We start from the raw sequence: 15,610 nt of genomic DNA on the forward strand, positions 1-15,610 counted from the left end.
AAATCAGTAAGTAAACTTTAAAATCTGCTTTGAAGCACCAAGGGGGACACCTCCCAAAGGCCTTGGAGTAACTGACTGATTAATCTTGCTGGATCAGACTCACCCTAGGGTCCCCACACTTTGAGCCTTGACTGCCACTAAGAGCCACGGTGAACTCATGGACAGCCATCCTCCCTGCAAAAGCCAAACACGGCCAAGATCTTTCCTAAGAATCCGAGTAGCTTTTGTCTCTGCTTCTTTCTAGGTGAGACAACTAGCATCACTAATCAACAGGCTTGCTTATGAGGTGCTACACAGTTTTAACAATATTATTAATGAACATTATGGATATTTCATAGTGTATCTGGTTTGATACACTTCAAGTAGCTGATTTTTTTTTTTTATGAGAAGGAGGGGAAAAATCAGCAAAATAAGAGCACATCTTCATTCACTTATAAGTCAGTATCCACAGTAAAAGAATTCTTTGTTGGACTTGACATCACTCCTATCCTCTGATACTTGCCTCCTCTCTTCTCAAAGAAGTTAGTCTTCCCTTCCAGTGAAATATTCTCCATAAGGTCAAATGGATTTTCTACTCTAGAAACCTTGCTAAAACCTAGTTCCTACCTAAGTCAGTCTGCCATGAATTCAATATACTGCTTTATTAACATGCAGTTCATCCCAATGAGCTTTACGGGCAAGGCCTCTGGGAGGAACTCCTGGTCTATCCTAACGGCATTGATAATTATTTCCTTCACTCTCTGCTCTGAAGGTTTATGGACCAGGTGTTTGAACATCAGGCAGGCAAAGTTATGGTGTAAACCCTCATCTCTGCTAATAAGCTCATTGGAAAACCATGAGGCCAGGCATCAGGCTGCATTTCTTGAGCCAGAATATCAACGCAGAAGAACCAAAAAAGGAGATTCCTTCCGCGGCAGCAAAGTCCACAACCCATTCCCCGTAGGTAGCCTCTTTGTCCCCAACCCAATGCAAGGCCCAATCTGCCTTCTTCCTTCCACAAGGCATTGTCTCGATGGTGTTGAAGAGAAATTCCGTCTCTTTGGAATCTTTAATATAAGTGTCAGTGAGGAGACTACACATCTCAGAATGGATGTTTTCCATGGCAATTTGGAAGCCATAGAAACAGCAGGCTTCTGTCATCTGAACTTCTTGGCCACACCGCTCCACCAAGTTTTCATTTACTATGCCAACACTCGCCGCAGAGAAAGCCAGAATGTGAACGTGGGGTATAAAATCTCTCTCCTCAGGCTTCAGGGATTCCCAGTGTTGAATGTCCTTGGAAAGATTCACCTCTTCAGCTGTCCAAAAGGAAGCCTCAGCTTTCTTACACATCTGACAAAGATCATGGTACTTCATAGGGAAGATGACAAAGCGAAGAGGGTTTTCTGTCAGTAGGGGCTCGTCCTCCATGCTAGGGGCAAGTATCTTAGTTTTTGGCTCTGGGGGCTCCCAGAAGATCGTCCTGGTGGTCTTGCTGGCCAGCACGCCAGACCACTGAGGGCAGGGGGCGGGAGGGTGTTCTCCTTGTCCTCCAGGCGGAGACCCTTGAGGAGTGAGAACTGGAGCTGCTGCTGCAGCTGGGGGTCCAAGATGGTGGCCAGTGGGAGGCAGAGGGAGAGCATGGCCCGGCGGGGCATGCTCGCAGGTCCTGGGACTATTTATTTTTCCTTTTATATCCTGGTTGACCCATTCACTGTGTAGTAGCATGTTATTTAACCTTCATGTATTTGTGGTTTTCCAGATTTTTTCTGGTGGCTGACTACTAGTTTCATAGCCTCATGGTCTGAAAAGATGCATGGTATGACTTTGATGTTTCTGAATTTGTTGAGACTTGTTTTGTGGCCTAATATGTGATCTATTCTGGAGAATGTTCCATGTGCACTTCAAAAGAATGTATATTTTGATGTTTTAGGATGCAGTGTTCTGAATATATGTTAAATCATCTGTCCCAGTGTGTCACTCAGCGTCATTGTTTCCTGGCTGATGTTCTATTAAGATGATCTGTCCATTGATACAAGTGGGAAAAAAAAAAAATAAAGTCCTCTATCGATTAGTTCCTTTATGTTTGTTATTGTTTTATGTATTTGGGTGCTCCCATTTTGGGTGCATAAATATTTACAATTGTTATATCTTCTTGTTGCATTATCCCCTTTATTATTATATAGTGTCCTTCTCTGTCTCTTGTTAGTTTTTGTTTTAAAGTCTATTTTGTCCGAAATAAGTATTACTACTCCAGCTTTCTTTTGACATCCATTGCATGATAGATGTTTCTCCATCCCCCCCACCTTTTTTTCTTTTAGATTTTATTTATTTATTTGTCAGAGAGCAAGCGCAAGCAGGGGGAGCAGCAGACGGAAGGAGAAGCAGGCTCCCTGCTGAGCAAGGAGCCCAATGTAGGACTCGATCTCTGAGATCATGACCTAAGCCAAAGGCAGATGCTTAACCGACTGAGCCAACCAGGCGCCCCTCCATCCCCTCACTTTCAATCAACAGTTATCTTTAGGTCTAAAATGAGTCTCTTGTAGGTATCTGCTGCCTACATTCTTGATGGTTTAACTTGTCCTTTGTTTCAATGAGTGACCTTTCAATAATTTTCGTTTTGCCATTTTAGAGTTAACTTCTGTATCTTGAAACAAAAGAACACTAACTGATATAGGCACTCAAGAAATGGTAAGATGGGACAACTTTTGTGTTAAGCCAGTTGACAAATGACAACAGGAGCCCTTAAGTGGGGACTTGTGAGTCATCAAAACTGATGAGTTAATTTGAGGCCCCATCTGATAAGTGCATTTTGTACCCTAAACTCAAGGAAAAGTAAGAATCAAATCAATCCACAAAATACAAATATTTTCTACCACTAAATTACTGAGGCAATTCCAAAGAATATGCTTCTGGAACAAAAGGCAATTCCAAAAGAGGCGGCCTAAAAACGCTTTGAAGGTGGTAGACTAATGAAATACAGATATTCTTTCCAAATAAAGATACTTTTTCTTTGAAGCACGCAAAATTTGTGTTTTGTAAATTTGCTGTTAAAAAAAAAAAAACACATAACTGATTTTAGAAGTATACATATTATCTGGAGCAAAACCTGTGCTACCATGTTCCTCATGAACACTTCCCTTTCACCTCTTTAGGATACTTGCAATGAAATATTAGATATTTGAAGTCAGCCAATGTGATTTTTCAAATGCCTAGGATGTATTTAACCATTATGGCTATAAAGAATGTCCAATCATGTGTTTTAATAATTATATATGCCCTTTGGCTAGTTGTTCAGCTATAAATGTTACGATGTATCTGGGGCACCTGGCTGGAGTCAGTAAAGTTTGCGACTCTTGACCTCAGAGTTGTGAGTTCGAGGTTCCATGTTAGGTGTAGAGATTACTTGAAAATAAAGTCTTAAAAAAAAATTAAGATGGGGAGCACCTGGGTAGCTCAGTTGGTTAAGCATCTGACTTTTGATTTCCATTCAGGTCATGATCCCAGGATTCATGATCCCAGAATACTGGGATCAAGCTCCACGTTGGGCTCCCCACTCAGCAGGGAATCCGCTTGTCTTCCTCTCCCTCTGCCCATCCCCCTGCTCTCTTTCTCTCTCTCTCACTCCCTCTCTCTCTAAAATAAATAAGTAAATCTTTTTAAAAAATAAGATGTATCTTGCTCAACAATGAGAAGTTGACATTTGACATTAGTGAGATCAGTTAGGCAATAAGTAAAGGAAGTTAAGGCAAGGAGCACTTAGTTTATAGCTCTTACCACACCCACCAGCCTCATTATGACAAAGATGCAATTCTACTAGCCCCCAAAGAAGTCTTGAAAAACTCAACAATTTGTTTGCTATTGTAGCTATTACTGTACTTCTATTATTTGACCCTTAAGAGAAAGTTCTTATTTAAGGATACGTGGAGGAGAAAGAGGCTCCCTTAGTAGACTGTAAGGATTAAATGGCAGAGAAACTACTTGTGATCAGACGTCATTTAAAATGGGTATATCCATCTTAATTACATCAATTTATTGAGCTGCACTGTGGAGCTCATTTTTAAGCTATACCGCTTTCCATTCTGCATCTTGCTCAGCAGCAAGGCAGTCAACACTTGTCATTTATGAAGTTAGAAGGCCAACATTCTTAAGATAAGTGGTGGTGGTGAATTCGAATCTCTATATGGTAGGCAGAATAATGGACCCCCAGGTACCATGTCCTAATCCCTGGAACCTGTGAATATGTTACATTACATGGCAAAGGAGAATGAAGGTTGCAAATGGAATTAATAAAGTTGAACAGATGATCAACTCATCAGATGATCTTAAAATAGGGAGATTATCTATGTGAACCTAATGTAATCACAGTGGTCCCTCTAAGTGGGAAAGGGAGGCAGAAAGAGTGGAAGAGTAGGTGGAGATGTCAGGGGCAGAAAAAAAGATGTGACAGCAGAAGCAGGGTCAAAGTGATGCCATTTGAGGACTCAACCCATCATTTCCAGCTTTGTAGATGGAGAAAGAGGGTAAGGAGCAAGGAATATAAGCAGCCCATGGAAGCTGGAAAAGGCAAACAAACAGATTCTTCCTCAAGGTCCCCAGAAGGGAACACGGAACTGCCAACAACTTGATTTGAGCCCCTGGAGAACTGCATTAGACTTCTAACCTACAGATTTGTATTGTTTAAGCCACCATAATTGTGGTAACTTTTTATAGCAGCAGTAGAAAATCAGTATGTTGTTAATATTTTAGTTTGTCAGTTGTAGGTCAAGACTCAGTGGGAAAGCTTTGCTTTGATATATGATGGCATGGATTCCCTTACAATAAGGGATAGAATTTTAAATTCTAAAAAGCCACCGAAGTCTACACAAAGTTCATAGGTCCATTGGATGGGAACAGAGTTGATTGAGCTGATCTTGTATTATTTTCTATATACCAGTCTTTCCCCTCCTGCTTTAAACTGACAGAGATCAAAAGGGGTCAGCAGGGTGCCTGGGGGGCTCAGTCGTTAAGCGTTTGCCTTCGGCTCAGGTCATGATCCCAGGGTCCTGGGATTGAGCCCCGCATTGGGCTCCCTGTTCCTCGGGAAGCCTGCTTCTCCCTCTCCCACTCCCCCTGCTTGTGTTCCCTCTCTCGCTGTGTTTCTGTCAAATAAATAAATAAAATCTTCAAAAAAAAAAAAGGGGGGGGTCAGCAATTTTCTCTTTCACTATTCTCCCTGAACCAACATCACACTGAAATTTATGGGATGTCCAACTTCTGAAGTACGTACTATCTTCCATGGTTTTAGAAAGTGAAACTCTTGGGGCGCCTGGGTGGCTCAGTCGTTAAGCATCTGCCTTCGGCTCAGGTCATGATCCCAGGGTCCTGGGATCGAGTCCCCATCGGGCTCCTTGCTCAGCGGGGAGCCTGCTTCTCCCTCTGCCGCTCCCTGCCACTCTGCCTACTTGTGATTCCTCTCTCTCTCTCTCTGTGTCAAATAAATAAATAAAATCTTTAAAAAAAAAAAAAAAAGAAAGTAAAACTCTTAAAACTTTCCATTTATGTTAGCTCACCTCAGCAAAGCTAATGACCAAGAGAGAATTAATGGAGCAAAGAAACAGATCAAAGGGAAACTGAGAGAGGGATGGGGGGTTACATCGAATGTGCAGAAGCAAACCTGATAATTAAGGCACATTATCTGTCTGTAGGAGAGAACACAAAGCAGACTCTCAGGGTTATTCCATACCTGAGCTGACATAATTCTTCATCTGCCTAATTCCTGAATTGCCCCCAAGCTTTGTGAATAGAGAAAAAAAAAAAAAACCTTAACATAACCCAAGTAGCCTTGCTTCACCTGATATGATTTGATTTTAGGCTATTGTCTTAAAATAATTCTTCCTAGAGAGGAATGTGTTGGGCAAAGTAACTCATGACCAAGTATGTATAAATAGTGCCCCCAGCGTGGTCAAGTACCTTAACATATGCTACTCCCAAGAACAGTTTGTTAGAATTTATATGTTACCCATGCTTCATAGAACCCCTAGTATTTCAAATTATTTTTTAAAGTAAGATTTTTTTTATTAAAGATTTTTTTAAAATTTGAAAGAGAAAGAGAACAGGAGCAGGTGGGGGGAGCAGAGAGAGAGGGAGAAGCAGACTCACCGCTGAGCAGGGACTCCTGAGGCAGGGCTCCATCCCAAGGACCCCCAGATCATGACCTGAGCCAAAGGCAGACACTTAACCAACTGAGCCACCCAAGCGCCCCTTAAAGTAAGATTTTAAAAATAAGTTTATTCATATAGCAATTTCATGGATTCCAAAAAGGGTCACCTTGTCCCACAACTCCAAGGGATATCATTCATTGTATTAAATGACATCCATTGTATTCCATGTGAATGATGCCCCTCGTGTTGTAAAACTAAGTGGCTCTGGATTTAAGGTCCTGATGCCTTCAGTATTTCTTAATCAAGCCCTCTTCGGATCTCTTGGACCCTTCTAAGTAGTGATGCATTCTTGGATTACAGATGGGATAAACAAGGCAGGCTCACTAAATGAAAACTCTTACTCCCACCTCTACATTACTGCTAGTCGATGTTCCTGCTATAGGCTAGAGATCAGGACCCACAAGTCTCAGAAGCCTGCTTCGTTCTTTACCCTTCTCCTCCTCAAAATCTACCAAGGCTGGAATGAGTGGCTTTTTACTTCCTTGCTATCCCTGGTATGGACTGCCCTAAAGTCATATTATCCTCTCCTTCCCTATAGGAGGAATTCTGCTATAACAGCAGAATGACTGCTAGAGAATGTGAATTATGGGGGGAAAGGAACAAATATTTTCAAAATAGTATCTTTATCTTGCCTATATCATATTTATCTTGATTGCATTGAATATTTTGAAATGAAAAACAAGGACAGAAGGTGCACATACTTTACCCCATTGGTTTCCCAACTGCAGGTTACGGAGAGTATTTGAGAACTCCCTCATTAAATATGGTCCACTATCAGTGCACACAGGTAAGATCAACTAGAAATGCTTCCCTGGACATCTATCAATTTTTATTTCATGAGAACCATTTTTTTTTTAGTGTACAAAAAAACCTTAATAATATACAAATGGTGAAGAGTAATGAGACAGGATTCATAAGGTAATTTGTTTCAACCACTGATTGCATCATTGATTATACCACTGCTTCTGTGAATTGTCCCTTTGAGTTCTACAAATAGAATGTCTAGAAAATATTTTCCAATGACTATTTCAGATACATACTTGAGCAGTTTCCTTTAAAGTTTACTTCTTTAGAAGCTTCCTAATTTAAATAGTCAAATAAAATTTCTCAAATTTTCCTCAAAGTCTAATTACACTTATTATTTTCTGGAACATAGGAAACAAAGATCATAGGACAGCTTGTCTCACTGGTGTTCACATTCACTGCCCCAAATTAGAACCAAGTCATTGCTTAGTCTTCTGTGAGAAACTGGCTTGAGTCCCTGCTTCAGCATACACTAGTTCTGTGATTTGAGGGAAACAATTCAAAATGGTCATCAGTTTTTCGTTTGTAACACAGGATCAATAATACCAACCCACCTCATGGGGTTCAGGGAGGCTTAAATAAGACCTAGGTAGGGGCACCTGGCTGGCTCAGTCAGTAGAGCATGTGACTCTTGATCTTGGGGTTGTGAGGTCAAGCCCCACGTTGGGCATAGAGCTTATTTAAAAAAAAACACACACAAAAACCATAGGCAAACCAACAACATTGTAGGCACCAAATAAATGGTAGCTACTCACATGGGAGTGCTTGCAGTGCTGATACAGTTTTATTTTGTGAGCTAGGTAATGTTATATGGACATTCAATTAATCATTATTGGACTTTATGGATCTCCACAATTATACTTCACAATAAAAAAGAAAGAAATGGTAGCTATTTTTAGTGTTACGCTTTACCAGAGTCCCTACTAATTACAAAGTCTACATGGTAGATTGCATAAAAGCAGAGTAGTTCCATTTTGTAGTAAACTGGTGACTTTCTAATACCTGTTGCAGGAGGAAGCAATCTACACTGGGCCTTATGGTTGTTAAACCCCTTCTGCTCATGGTCCGTAGAGATGCTGCAAGAATTGAGGAAGGTAGAAGGAATTCATTGGTGGCCACCCTCCTTGAACTAAAGTAGTTCTGCTCCTATCTGTTTTATACACACAGGGCTCCCATTTTTCTGAGGATATATGGTGAAAGGAAAGTTTGAGAACCACAGATTACATATTCAAAACTAGGGTTTTATCATTTCAGTGCCCAAGCCCTGGTAAACTGATCTACGTGACAACAGTCATAAGGGAAACACTAGGCAATTCTTATCATTTTGGCATGTCTGTACATTCAAGTGATATACATTCCGCTTCTATAGAATAGTTTTATAGTTCAATGTATTTACTGTTTATGTTGCGATAATTTGGTTGCTTCCTAATGACTGCTAAGGTAGATTCAGATTCTACTCATGAAAATTCCAAAATCACAAAAGGTATTTGATTGCTTCCTGTTAAAGTACTGGCATATGAAATCCTAGTTTTCAAATAAATGTCCTGTATGTAACCATTCCTTTTTGGTATTACATTTTTTCCCCTTTCCAAGTTAGTCCATTTAGTTTGGGACTTTTTCTACCAACTACTCATTTTTTTGCTCTATAAACAGCAAAGGAACAGATAAAGAAATCTTGACAAATTAATGTTCATTTGCAGGTAATAATCCTCCTTCAGTCTTTTTTTTTTTTTTTAGAAACAGAAAAGTAGAGAGAGGTTAAAGCTGGGAATACAGAAAACAAAGTAAAAATGAATGGTTCTAGCTGGATAACAACCAAGGTGCATTTAAGAAAGCCAGGGAAATGTGAAATTTCTACCAATCTCTTTCTTGTGGAGTAGTGGGAAAATTAATGGGCTTGACAACCCCTGCACTTCTCTATTTTTGTTTAAATGGTAAAAAGCTACAAAGAGCATTTCTATTCACTAACTACATTAAATATATTTTTTTAAAGTCATGGCTGAAATGGATACCCAGAGATGTGCCGGTGAAGTGAGTCAATGTAGGACTTTAGCACAATTTTTGAGGAAAAAGCCTACAAATTCCCCTTAAACTACAACACAATTGTAGGACTGACCTGGTTCCCAGCTGATGCTGCCTTTGGTTACCTTCTCACTGCCATTACTCAGGGATCTGAACAGCAAGGAGAAATGTGTACCAAAAAAAAGCTGCACTTAGTAGGAAAAACGATGGCCCTTTCGTACATAAATTGGAGCAGGCTTTTTATATGTATTTTATACAGACATGTATATATAGACATGTATATACATATATAATACATATAAAAAGCCTTGGGGGGGCGCCTGGGTGGCGAATTACACTTATCCTTATGACAATCACCCTAGCCAATGGAAGCAGTGGCAGGCCCAAAAAATTTGGGTTAAAAATTCATGACACCATTCTTTAAAGTCAACTAACTTTACCTTTAAAAAATCCTGACTTTAGCACCATCAAGAAAAATCAGTTTTAGAACATCATCTCACCTCAATTTAAGGATGAAATTCAGTATTTCCCATCTTGATAATTTATTTACTCAGTGCAAGTGAGCAAGAGCATGAGCAGGGGGTAGGGTCAAAGGGAGAGGGAGAAGCAGACTCCAGAAGCAGGCTCCTTGCTCAGGGAGCCCAATGTAGGGCTCAATCCTAGGGCCTTGGGATTATGACCTAAGCCAAATGCAGACACTTAACGACCGAGCCATCCAGGCACCCCTTTAGGGCTTTCTTTAAAAACAAAGTTCAGGAGCGCCTGGGTGGCTCAGTTGGTTAAGCATCTGCCTTCAGCTCAGGTCCTATCTTCGGTTCTGGGATCCAGCCCCACATTGGGCTCCCTACTCCTCCGGGAGCCTGCTACTCCCCTCACCTCTCCCCCTGCTTGTGCTCCAATAAATAAAATCTTAAAAAATAATAAAAAAAAAACAAATTTCAGTTGCACCCATAAGGGCTAATTCCCCAGTTGAGGGTATTCCAAGACATGCAAGTAAGTATAAGGAGAAGGATTAAGAAACAGAAGAGTTCCTGGGGCACCTGGGTGGCTCAATTGTTAAGCGTCTGCCTTCGGCTCAGGTCATGATCCCAGAGTCCTAGGATCGAGCCCGGCATGGGGCTCCCTGCTCGCAGGGGAAGGCTGCTTCGCCCTCTCCCACTCCCCCTGCTTGTGTTCCCTCTCTCGCTGTGTCTGTCAAATAAATAAATAAAATCTTTTAAAAAAAGAAAAGAAACAAGAGTTCCTGATGTGACTCATTCCAAGGAAATGAGGCTTTGGAAAGATGTTCTGTCACTTGATAAAACGTAGAAAACTAGAGTCTGGGGAATTTTTAGAAATGTTAGTATTTAGAGAAATGAGAAAGGTAACACAGTAAGAGCTTATGCTCTGCAATCACATGTGGGTGTGAATGCATTCTTTGACCAAATTACTTTGTTTCAACTGAAGAACTGGCCAAATGAGAATAGTTACTCATAAAGTTGTGAGGAAATGAGCATACATACATAAGCAATTAATGAACTACAGTATATTGCACTGTACTGGACAGTTTAAGTGTATTATCTCCTTTAATCCTCATTGCTCTTTGAGACAGCCATTAGTCCTATATTACAGATGGAAGTCAATATTCTGTATTACAGATGAAGGTTAAATTCCCAAAGGGAGCCAAGATTCTCTCTCAAGAATAACAGATTCCTACCCAAAGCTTGTTTTCTTCTGCACTATACTATCCTGAACGATTGTAAAATATGCTTTCTCTCATATAAGGGATTCTTTATTTTTATTATTTTATAAGCTTTTAATAAGGCCATAGCAAATAAATGTTTATAAATTAAACAATGTTTTTACACTAAGCAACTTCCTCCAATTCTACCATATCAAAAGGTTACTATAATTTAAAATATACTAACTTGAAACAAGCCAATTTAGGAAATTAGCAAACCACCTAATTAGATACGTTACAGAAATTTATCCTTTGTAGTATTTGGCTCACTTTCCTGGGAATCATTGTCCCACAAAATAACACATTCCAAGACTTAGGATAATTAGAAGTGCTTTCATAACATTCATGTTACTGCTTCTCACAACATATAAAGGCAACCCATTTACAGAATATGGACTTTGGTATCTAATTGAAACATCCTCAAAACTGAATCATTAAAGATTATCTGGTAAAATGAAAGCTGACCCTTTCAAGTATGTATCCTTGTCTAGTTCTAGAATGTAAAATAGAAGTATCCTCTGCATACTTAAAATTGTGCTACTTATGTTCAATTTTCCTATTCCAATACAACTAGCATATAAAAGGTCATTTCTTCATTTTTCTCTATACATCATTGCCACCACTGCTCAATGTGCAGCAGCTAGACAGAAGAAAGGCCATCAAGGTAACATTTTGGGCCAGAGTTTGGAGAAAAACGAAACAGAATATACAAGAGAGTAACAGTCGGAATCACCTAACAGACACAGGATTCCATTTCATTACTAACAAATGTAATTCAACTGAACAAGCTCATTCGAGCTGCACGTGGTTCTCCATTGTTCCCAGTATTCGTCTAGATTTGTAAATTAAAAAAACCATCTAGTTCAACTAGTTCTAGATTTGCAAACTCTAACTTCTCTATCCATAAAAAGTTGTCTATCAGCTATGAAAAATCACCTGATTGTAATTTATAACGACCAGTAGTGGGAAGCCCATTTGCAGGAATTGGTTCTTAGAGGGGAGAAAAAAAACACGACTTCTTGAAAAGGTAAAATAGCTTAAAGCATTTAATATCTAAACAAATCAATCTATTAATAGTAGTCACAAAATATGCTTAATATAGAAACCCACATTTATGTCTTTAAGAAAAAGTGTAAATTGTATTTTACCTCAAACATAAATTAACCCACTTAAAGAATCTGCAGCGGTCAAAATCATGGTGAATTTTAAACAACTTCAGAATAAAATAACCTTAAGTACTTTATACTGCTTTATATCTAAAAAATGCTTACAACTTCTCATAAAAATAGTCTGAGGCAACTATTTTTTCTTTTATTCTTTAGCAGACATGTTCAACATTATGGGCAACATTTTTAAAACCTTAAGCTTCACAGACTTTCAGACATTCAAATACTATGGTCCCCTTTTCTTTGATGTGGAGGTTTATTCAGCTAGGAAAAAAAAAAAGGCATGGTAGATAATTTAATACATTTTCACCAAATTGAAAGTAGTACAAAAGTTTTAAGATTCTACAGAACTACACATCGTACCTAATGGATCATTAAAAATAGAAGACAGTATTTTCTTCAGCAAATAAAACAGCATACTGGTATGCTGTTAATGCATACTTTTTAATATGTACTGTCATTCATAAATTATTTACAACTTCTACTGTGTGAAGAGAACTAGAATGTAAATTTTCTGCAAAACTGGAAAAAAGCAATACAAAATTTGTGAAAGCCTGTGTTTTATATTATACAAAAGTAAGCCAGTTTTTCTCTTCAAATACCAGACATGATATGCAGTGGTATTTTGGACATATTATAATAACTCTTGAGGATGTTTTAATGCTGGCGGTAAGTTTACAGGCCTTGACTCTTCATCAAGGAGTACCAGATCTTCTATTTCACTGCCTCTGTATTTCCTTTTACATATCTTTACCACTACCTTCTTCTTGAGAAATAACTTCAGTGCTTCTCTTGATGCAACAGCTTTTGCATTTTCTTTGCTTTTTCCACAGCCAGTGCCCAAATACACAGACTTGCATCTCAATTCACAAACAATACTTTCTTGAGAGCTTTTATTTTGAGGCAGATCTGCTAGTTCTTTTAGCGGAACAAAAAACACATCCAGTGTTGCCTTCAGAGCTTCAATAGCTGCATTTAGGAGCTCGCCATGATTCACACTGGGACTAAAGCCACCAACAGCTACCAACTTCCATGCCACCGTCTTATACAGTCTGTTGAAAAAAGGTTGTTTCTGTTTCACGTCTTCATTGGTTAACTTGCAACAAGAAAATCTGACAGAACTCTCACTTGACTGTGAAGTACTTTTAGAAGGCAACTGTGATGTGCTAGTCTGAGAACTACTCTTAGAAGCCAGCTGGGACACACTGGCTAAGGAAGTGCTTTTGGAAACTAGAGATCCACTGGTTTGGGAGCTGCTCTTGGAAGCTAACAGTGATGCAGCTACCTGTGAAGTGCTTTTGGAAGTCAGCATCGATGTACCTGTCGATGTGCTGCTCTTGGGAGTTAATAAGGATGTGCCTGATGGGGAACTATTTTTAGAAACAGATGGTGAAACACTTGCCTCTGAACTAGTTTTGGAAGTTAACCCACCTGACGCTGTCTCTGAACCAGGTTTAGAAGACAACAGTGGCAACTCTCCTTCTGAGCTTCCGGAGGAGCCCAACAAAGGCACCTCAATCTCGGAGATGCTTTGAGAAGCTGAGACTGAAGAGCCTTCCAGAGCACTCTTTTTAGGTGATCCACTTTGTTGTCTGGAATCAGCAGATTGGGTCACATGACTATTCACACTGGATTTCAACAACGAAGAAACAATCGATGCTGAACCGTGCTTCTCTGGAGCTTCTGATTCAGAAGCTTTTCCAGACCCTGCCGCTGTCACCTGAGAGGAAATGCTGCTGCTTTGGCTGGAGAGAGACCGATCTCCATCACCTGTAGAGCTATTCTGACTCAACGTGCCAGAGCTTCGAGTGGAGTTCCCACTACTCTCTGATTTCGTAGATGGCCCTGTACATGCTGAGCTGTTTTCCTGCTGAGTTGATGCACGTTCTGTTTTGGCAGAAATTTTTGCATGATCTTGCTCAACTGCAGAATTGTTTTTTCCTTCGATGATTCGTTTTTTCGCTGGCTCTTCTACCCCTTCTAAAAAGAAGGAAAACAGACATGTGACTAAGTCTAGCTCATACATATCAGCTGAAAATTTACGAGACAGATACTTGTTAAAATAAAGACACAAGGCAAAAATATTTCAGGGCTAGTCATTTCTTTAAAAAGTGCGGAATAACTTCATTAATTTCTTAAAACAGTGTTGAATGACATCATTTAATTTCTAATATTAAAAAGATCAACAGCATAGACAACATTTGACACTTGAAAATCTAAAGCAGTCAAAGGAAACTATCAAAATCAGGGCCTAAAACACAAAGACACATAATTTAGGTTTAACATTCCAACTTGATTAATAACATTGTAAAAATTCTAGCTTGTTAAAAAAATTAGTAATAACAGTAATTCCTAATGATATCAGACTTATGTTCTAAACTCCTATGTATGTTCACATCTATGATCTGCTAACCATTGCTACTCGATATCCCTCTTTTCTTCACCTTGGCAACCAGTTCGTCTCTTGTTGTATGGATTGGAGCATCTGTCACTTTGATGCCTTCAGCCATACTAAGTATTTTATCCATAACTTTTTGTGGGTACCTGAAAAAGAAAAAGACGCTTTTAAAAAGTGTTTTCTCTAAGCTCCTATTTCGGGTGCGCAAAAACAGGCCACAGGAACTGCATTTCCTGGTTGTAATCAAGAAAGTCTACCAACCGCCAGGAACTTTCTGTTTCCTGGAACCCCAGAAACAAATGCTCCAGGGCCTGGGAGGCGGGGTCCTTCCTCACCAATCCTTAAACTCGGCGTCCACCACGAGCGCGTTGTCAACCAACAACCCCACCAGCCGCCCCCCCCGCAACGCCCCCCCCCCCCAACCGGGGCAGGCTGTTCATCATGTCGGCTTTTGGCAGAGACGCCCTTCTCACCCTTAGAGGGCGGCCAGTCCCGCAGATTCCCGCGCTTCACAACTTCCCCCTCCCCGCGGAGGCTCCGGGCCCCCGTTCGGGGGCGGAAGACAAAACGGGGAGAGCTGGTCAGGGACGCTTCCTCACTCACCGGCACCCGAGGAAGACGTGGTTCGCCCAGGCCATGGAGAAGGAGATGAGCTGCTGCAGCTGCCGATTGCGGCTCCCGCTCTCGGCGTCGGCAGCTTCCTCCGCGTTAGCCGCGGCATCGCCGCCAGTCGGGGCCAGGTCGCCGGCGTTGCGGAGCAGAAACTCTCGGCGGTGGCGCCAGTGTTTGTCAGTCTCGCCGTCGCAGCGCAGCGCCTCCACCCAGGCGGCCACCCGCGGGTTCTGGCTCAGGTACTCCGACACCTCCTGCGCCATGTTGGGCCTGCAGGTCGCGGAGGCCGCGAGCAGACGCTGCACCGGGAAAGAGGCGGGGTGCGCGGGGGCGAGCGGCCCTGTCACTGCGGCCTGCACCGGCGGCCCTCCACAGAACGCCCCTCGGGAGGCCCAAACGCCAAACAACAGCGCCCGGAGCAGCTGAACCGCCCACTTCCGCCCGCCGCCGGCTCCTTCCCTTTTATAACCTCGCCGCCGCCGAGCGCCCGCGCGTCCTTCCGGCGCGAGCCGGTTCTCCCAGGACGCTTTGCGGCGCCCGAGCGGCCGCGACGCAGCGGCCCGGCCCGGCGGCCGAGGGGCGCCCGCAGGGGCGGAGGGGGAGGGGGCAGCGATCGCTCGCGCCTCCCGCCCCGCGAAGGCGGGCCGCAAGTGGGTTCGCCCGGGGCGCCCCGGTCTCCGGCGCCGACCTCGGCGTTCCGGCTCGG

The 15,610-nt window shown here is 41.6% G+C and overlaps 1 protein-coding gene and 1 pseudogene across 2 annotated transcripts; both read right to left on the bottom strand.

Moving 5' to 3' along the window:
* Positions 1-431: 431 nt before the first annotated feature.
* On the bottom strand, positions 432-5,554 carry LOC116637728 (annotated as a pseudogene).
* A 6,193-nt stretch (positions 5,555-11,747) lies between these two features.
* Positions 11,748-15,324, bottom strand: CDKN2AIP (CDKN2A interacting protein). 2 transcript variants are annotated; one of them, XM_032413783.1, is made up of 3 exons: positions 14,896-15,324; positions 14,308-14,438; positions 11,748-13,874 (listed from the first exon to the last, which is right to left on the bottom strand). In XM_032413783.1, the coding sequence occupies exons 1-3, from the start codon at positions 15,165-15,167 to the stop codon at positions 12,529-12,531; spliced, it is 1,749 nt and encodes a 582-aa protein (XP_032269674.1). In that variant the 5' UTR covers positions 15,168-15,324; the 3' UTR covers positions 11,748-12,528. The 2 variants fall into 2 exon arrangements, with proteins under 2 accessions (XP_032269674.1, XP_032269675.1); XM_032413784.1 differs by having other exon boundaries at positions 13,789-13,874; positions 14,339-14,438.
* Between the last annotated feature and the right edge of the window lie 286 nt (positions 15,325-15,610).

This window comes from Phoca vitulina, unplaced genomic scaffold (assembly GCF_004348235.1).
Source record: "Phoca vitulina isolate PV1807 unplaced genomic scaffold, GSC_HSeal_1.0 scaffold15, whole genome shotgun sequence".
NCBI classification, from domain to species: domain Eukaryota; kingdom Metazoa; phylum Chordata; class Mammalia; order Carnivora; family Phocidae; genus Phoca; species Phoca vitulina.

Bases quoted from the DNA above. Each gene is read 5' to 3' on its own strand.
- CDKN2AIP (XM_032413783.1), bottom strand. From the start codon at position 15,167: ATGGCGCAGGAGGTGTCGGAGTACCTGAGCCAGAACCCGCGGGTGGCC. The intron at 14,439-14,895 runs GTGAGTGAGGAA...TTTCTTTTTCAG, and splicing joins CACGTCTTCCTCGGGTGCCG to GTACCCACAAAAAGTTATGG. The intron at 13,875-14,307 runs GTTAGCAGATCA...CCTTCTTTTTAG, and splicing joins AGGGATATCGAGTAGCAATG to AAGGGGTAGAAGAGCCAGCG.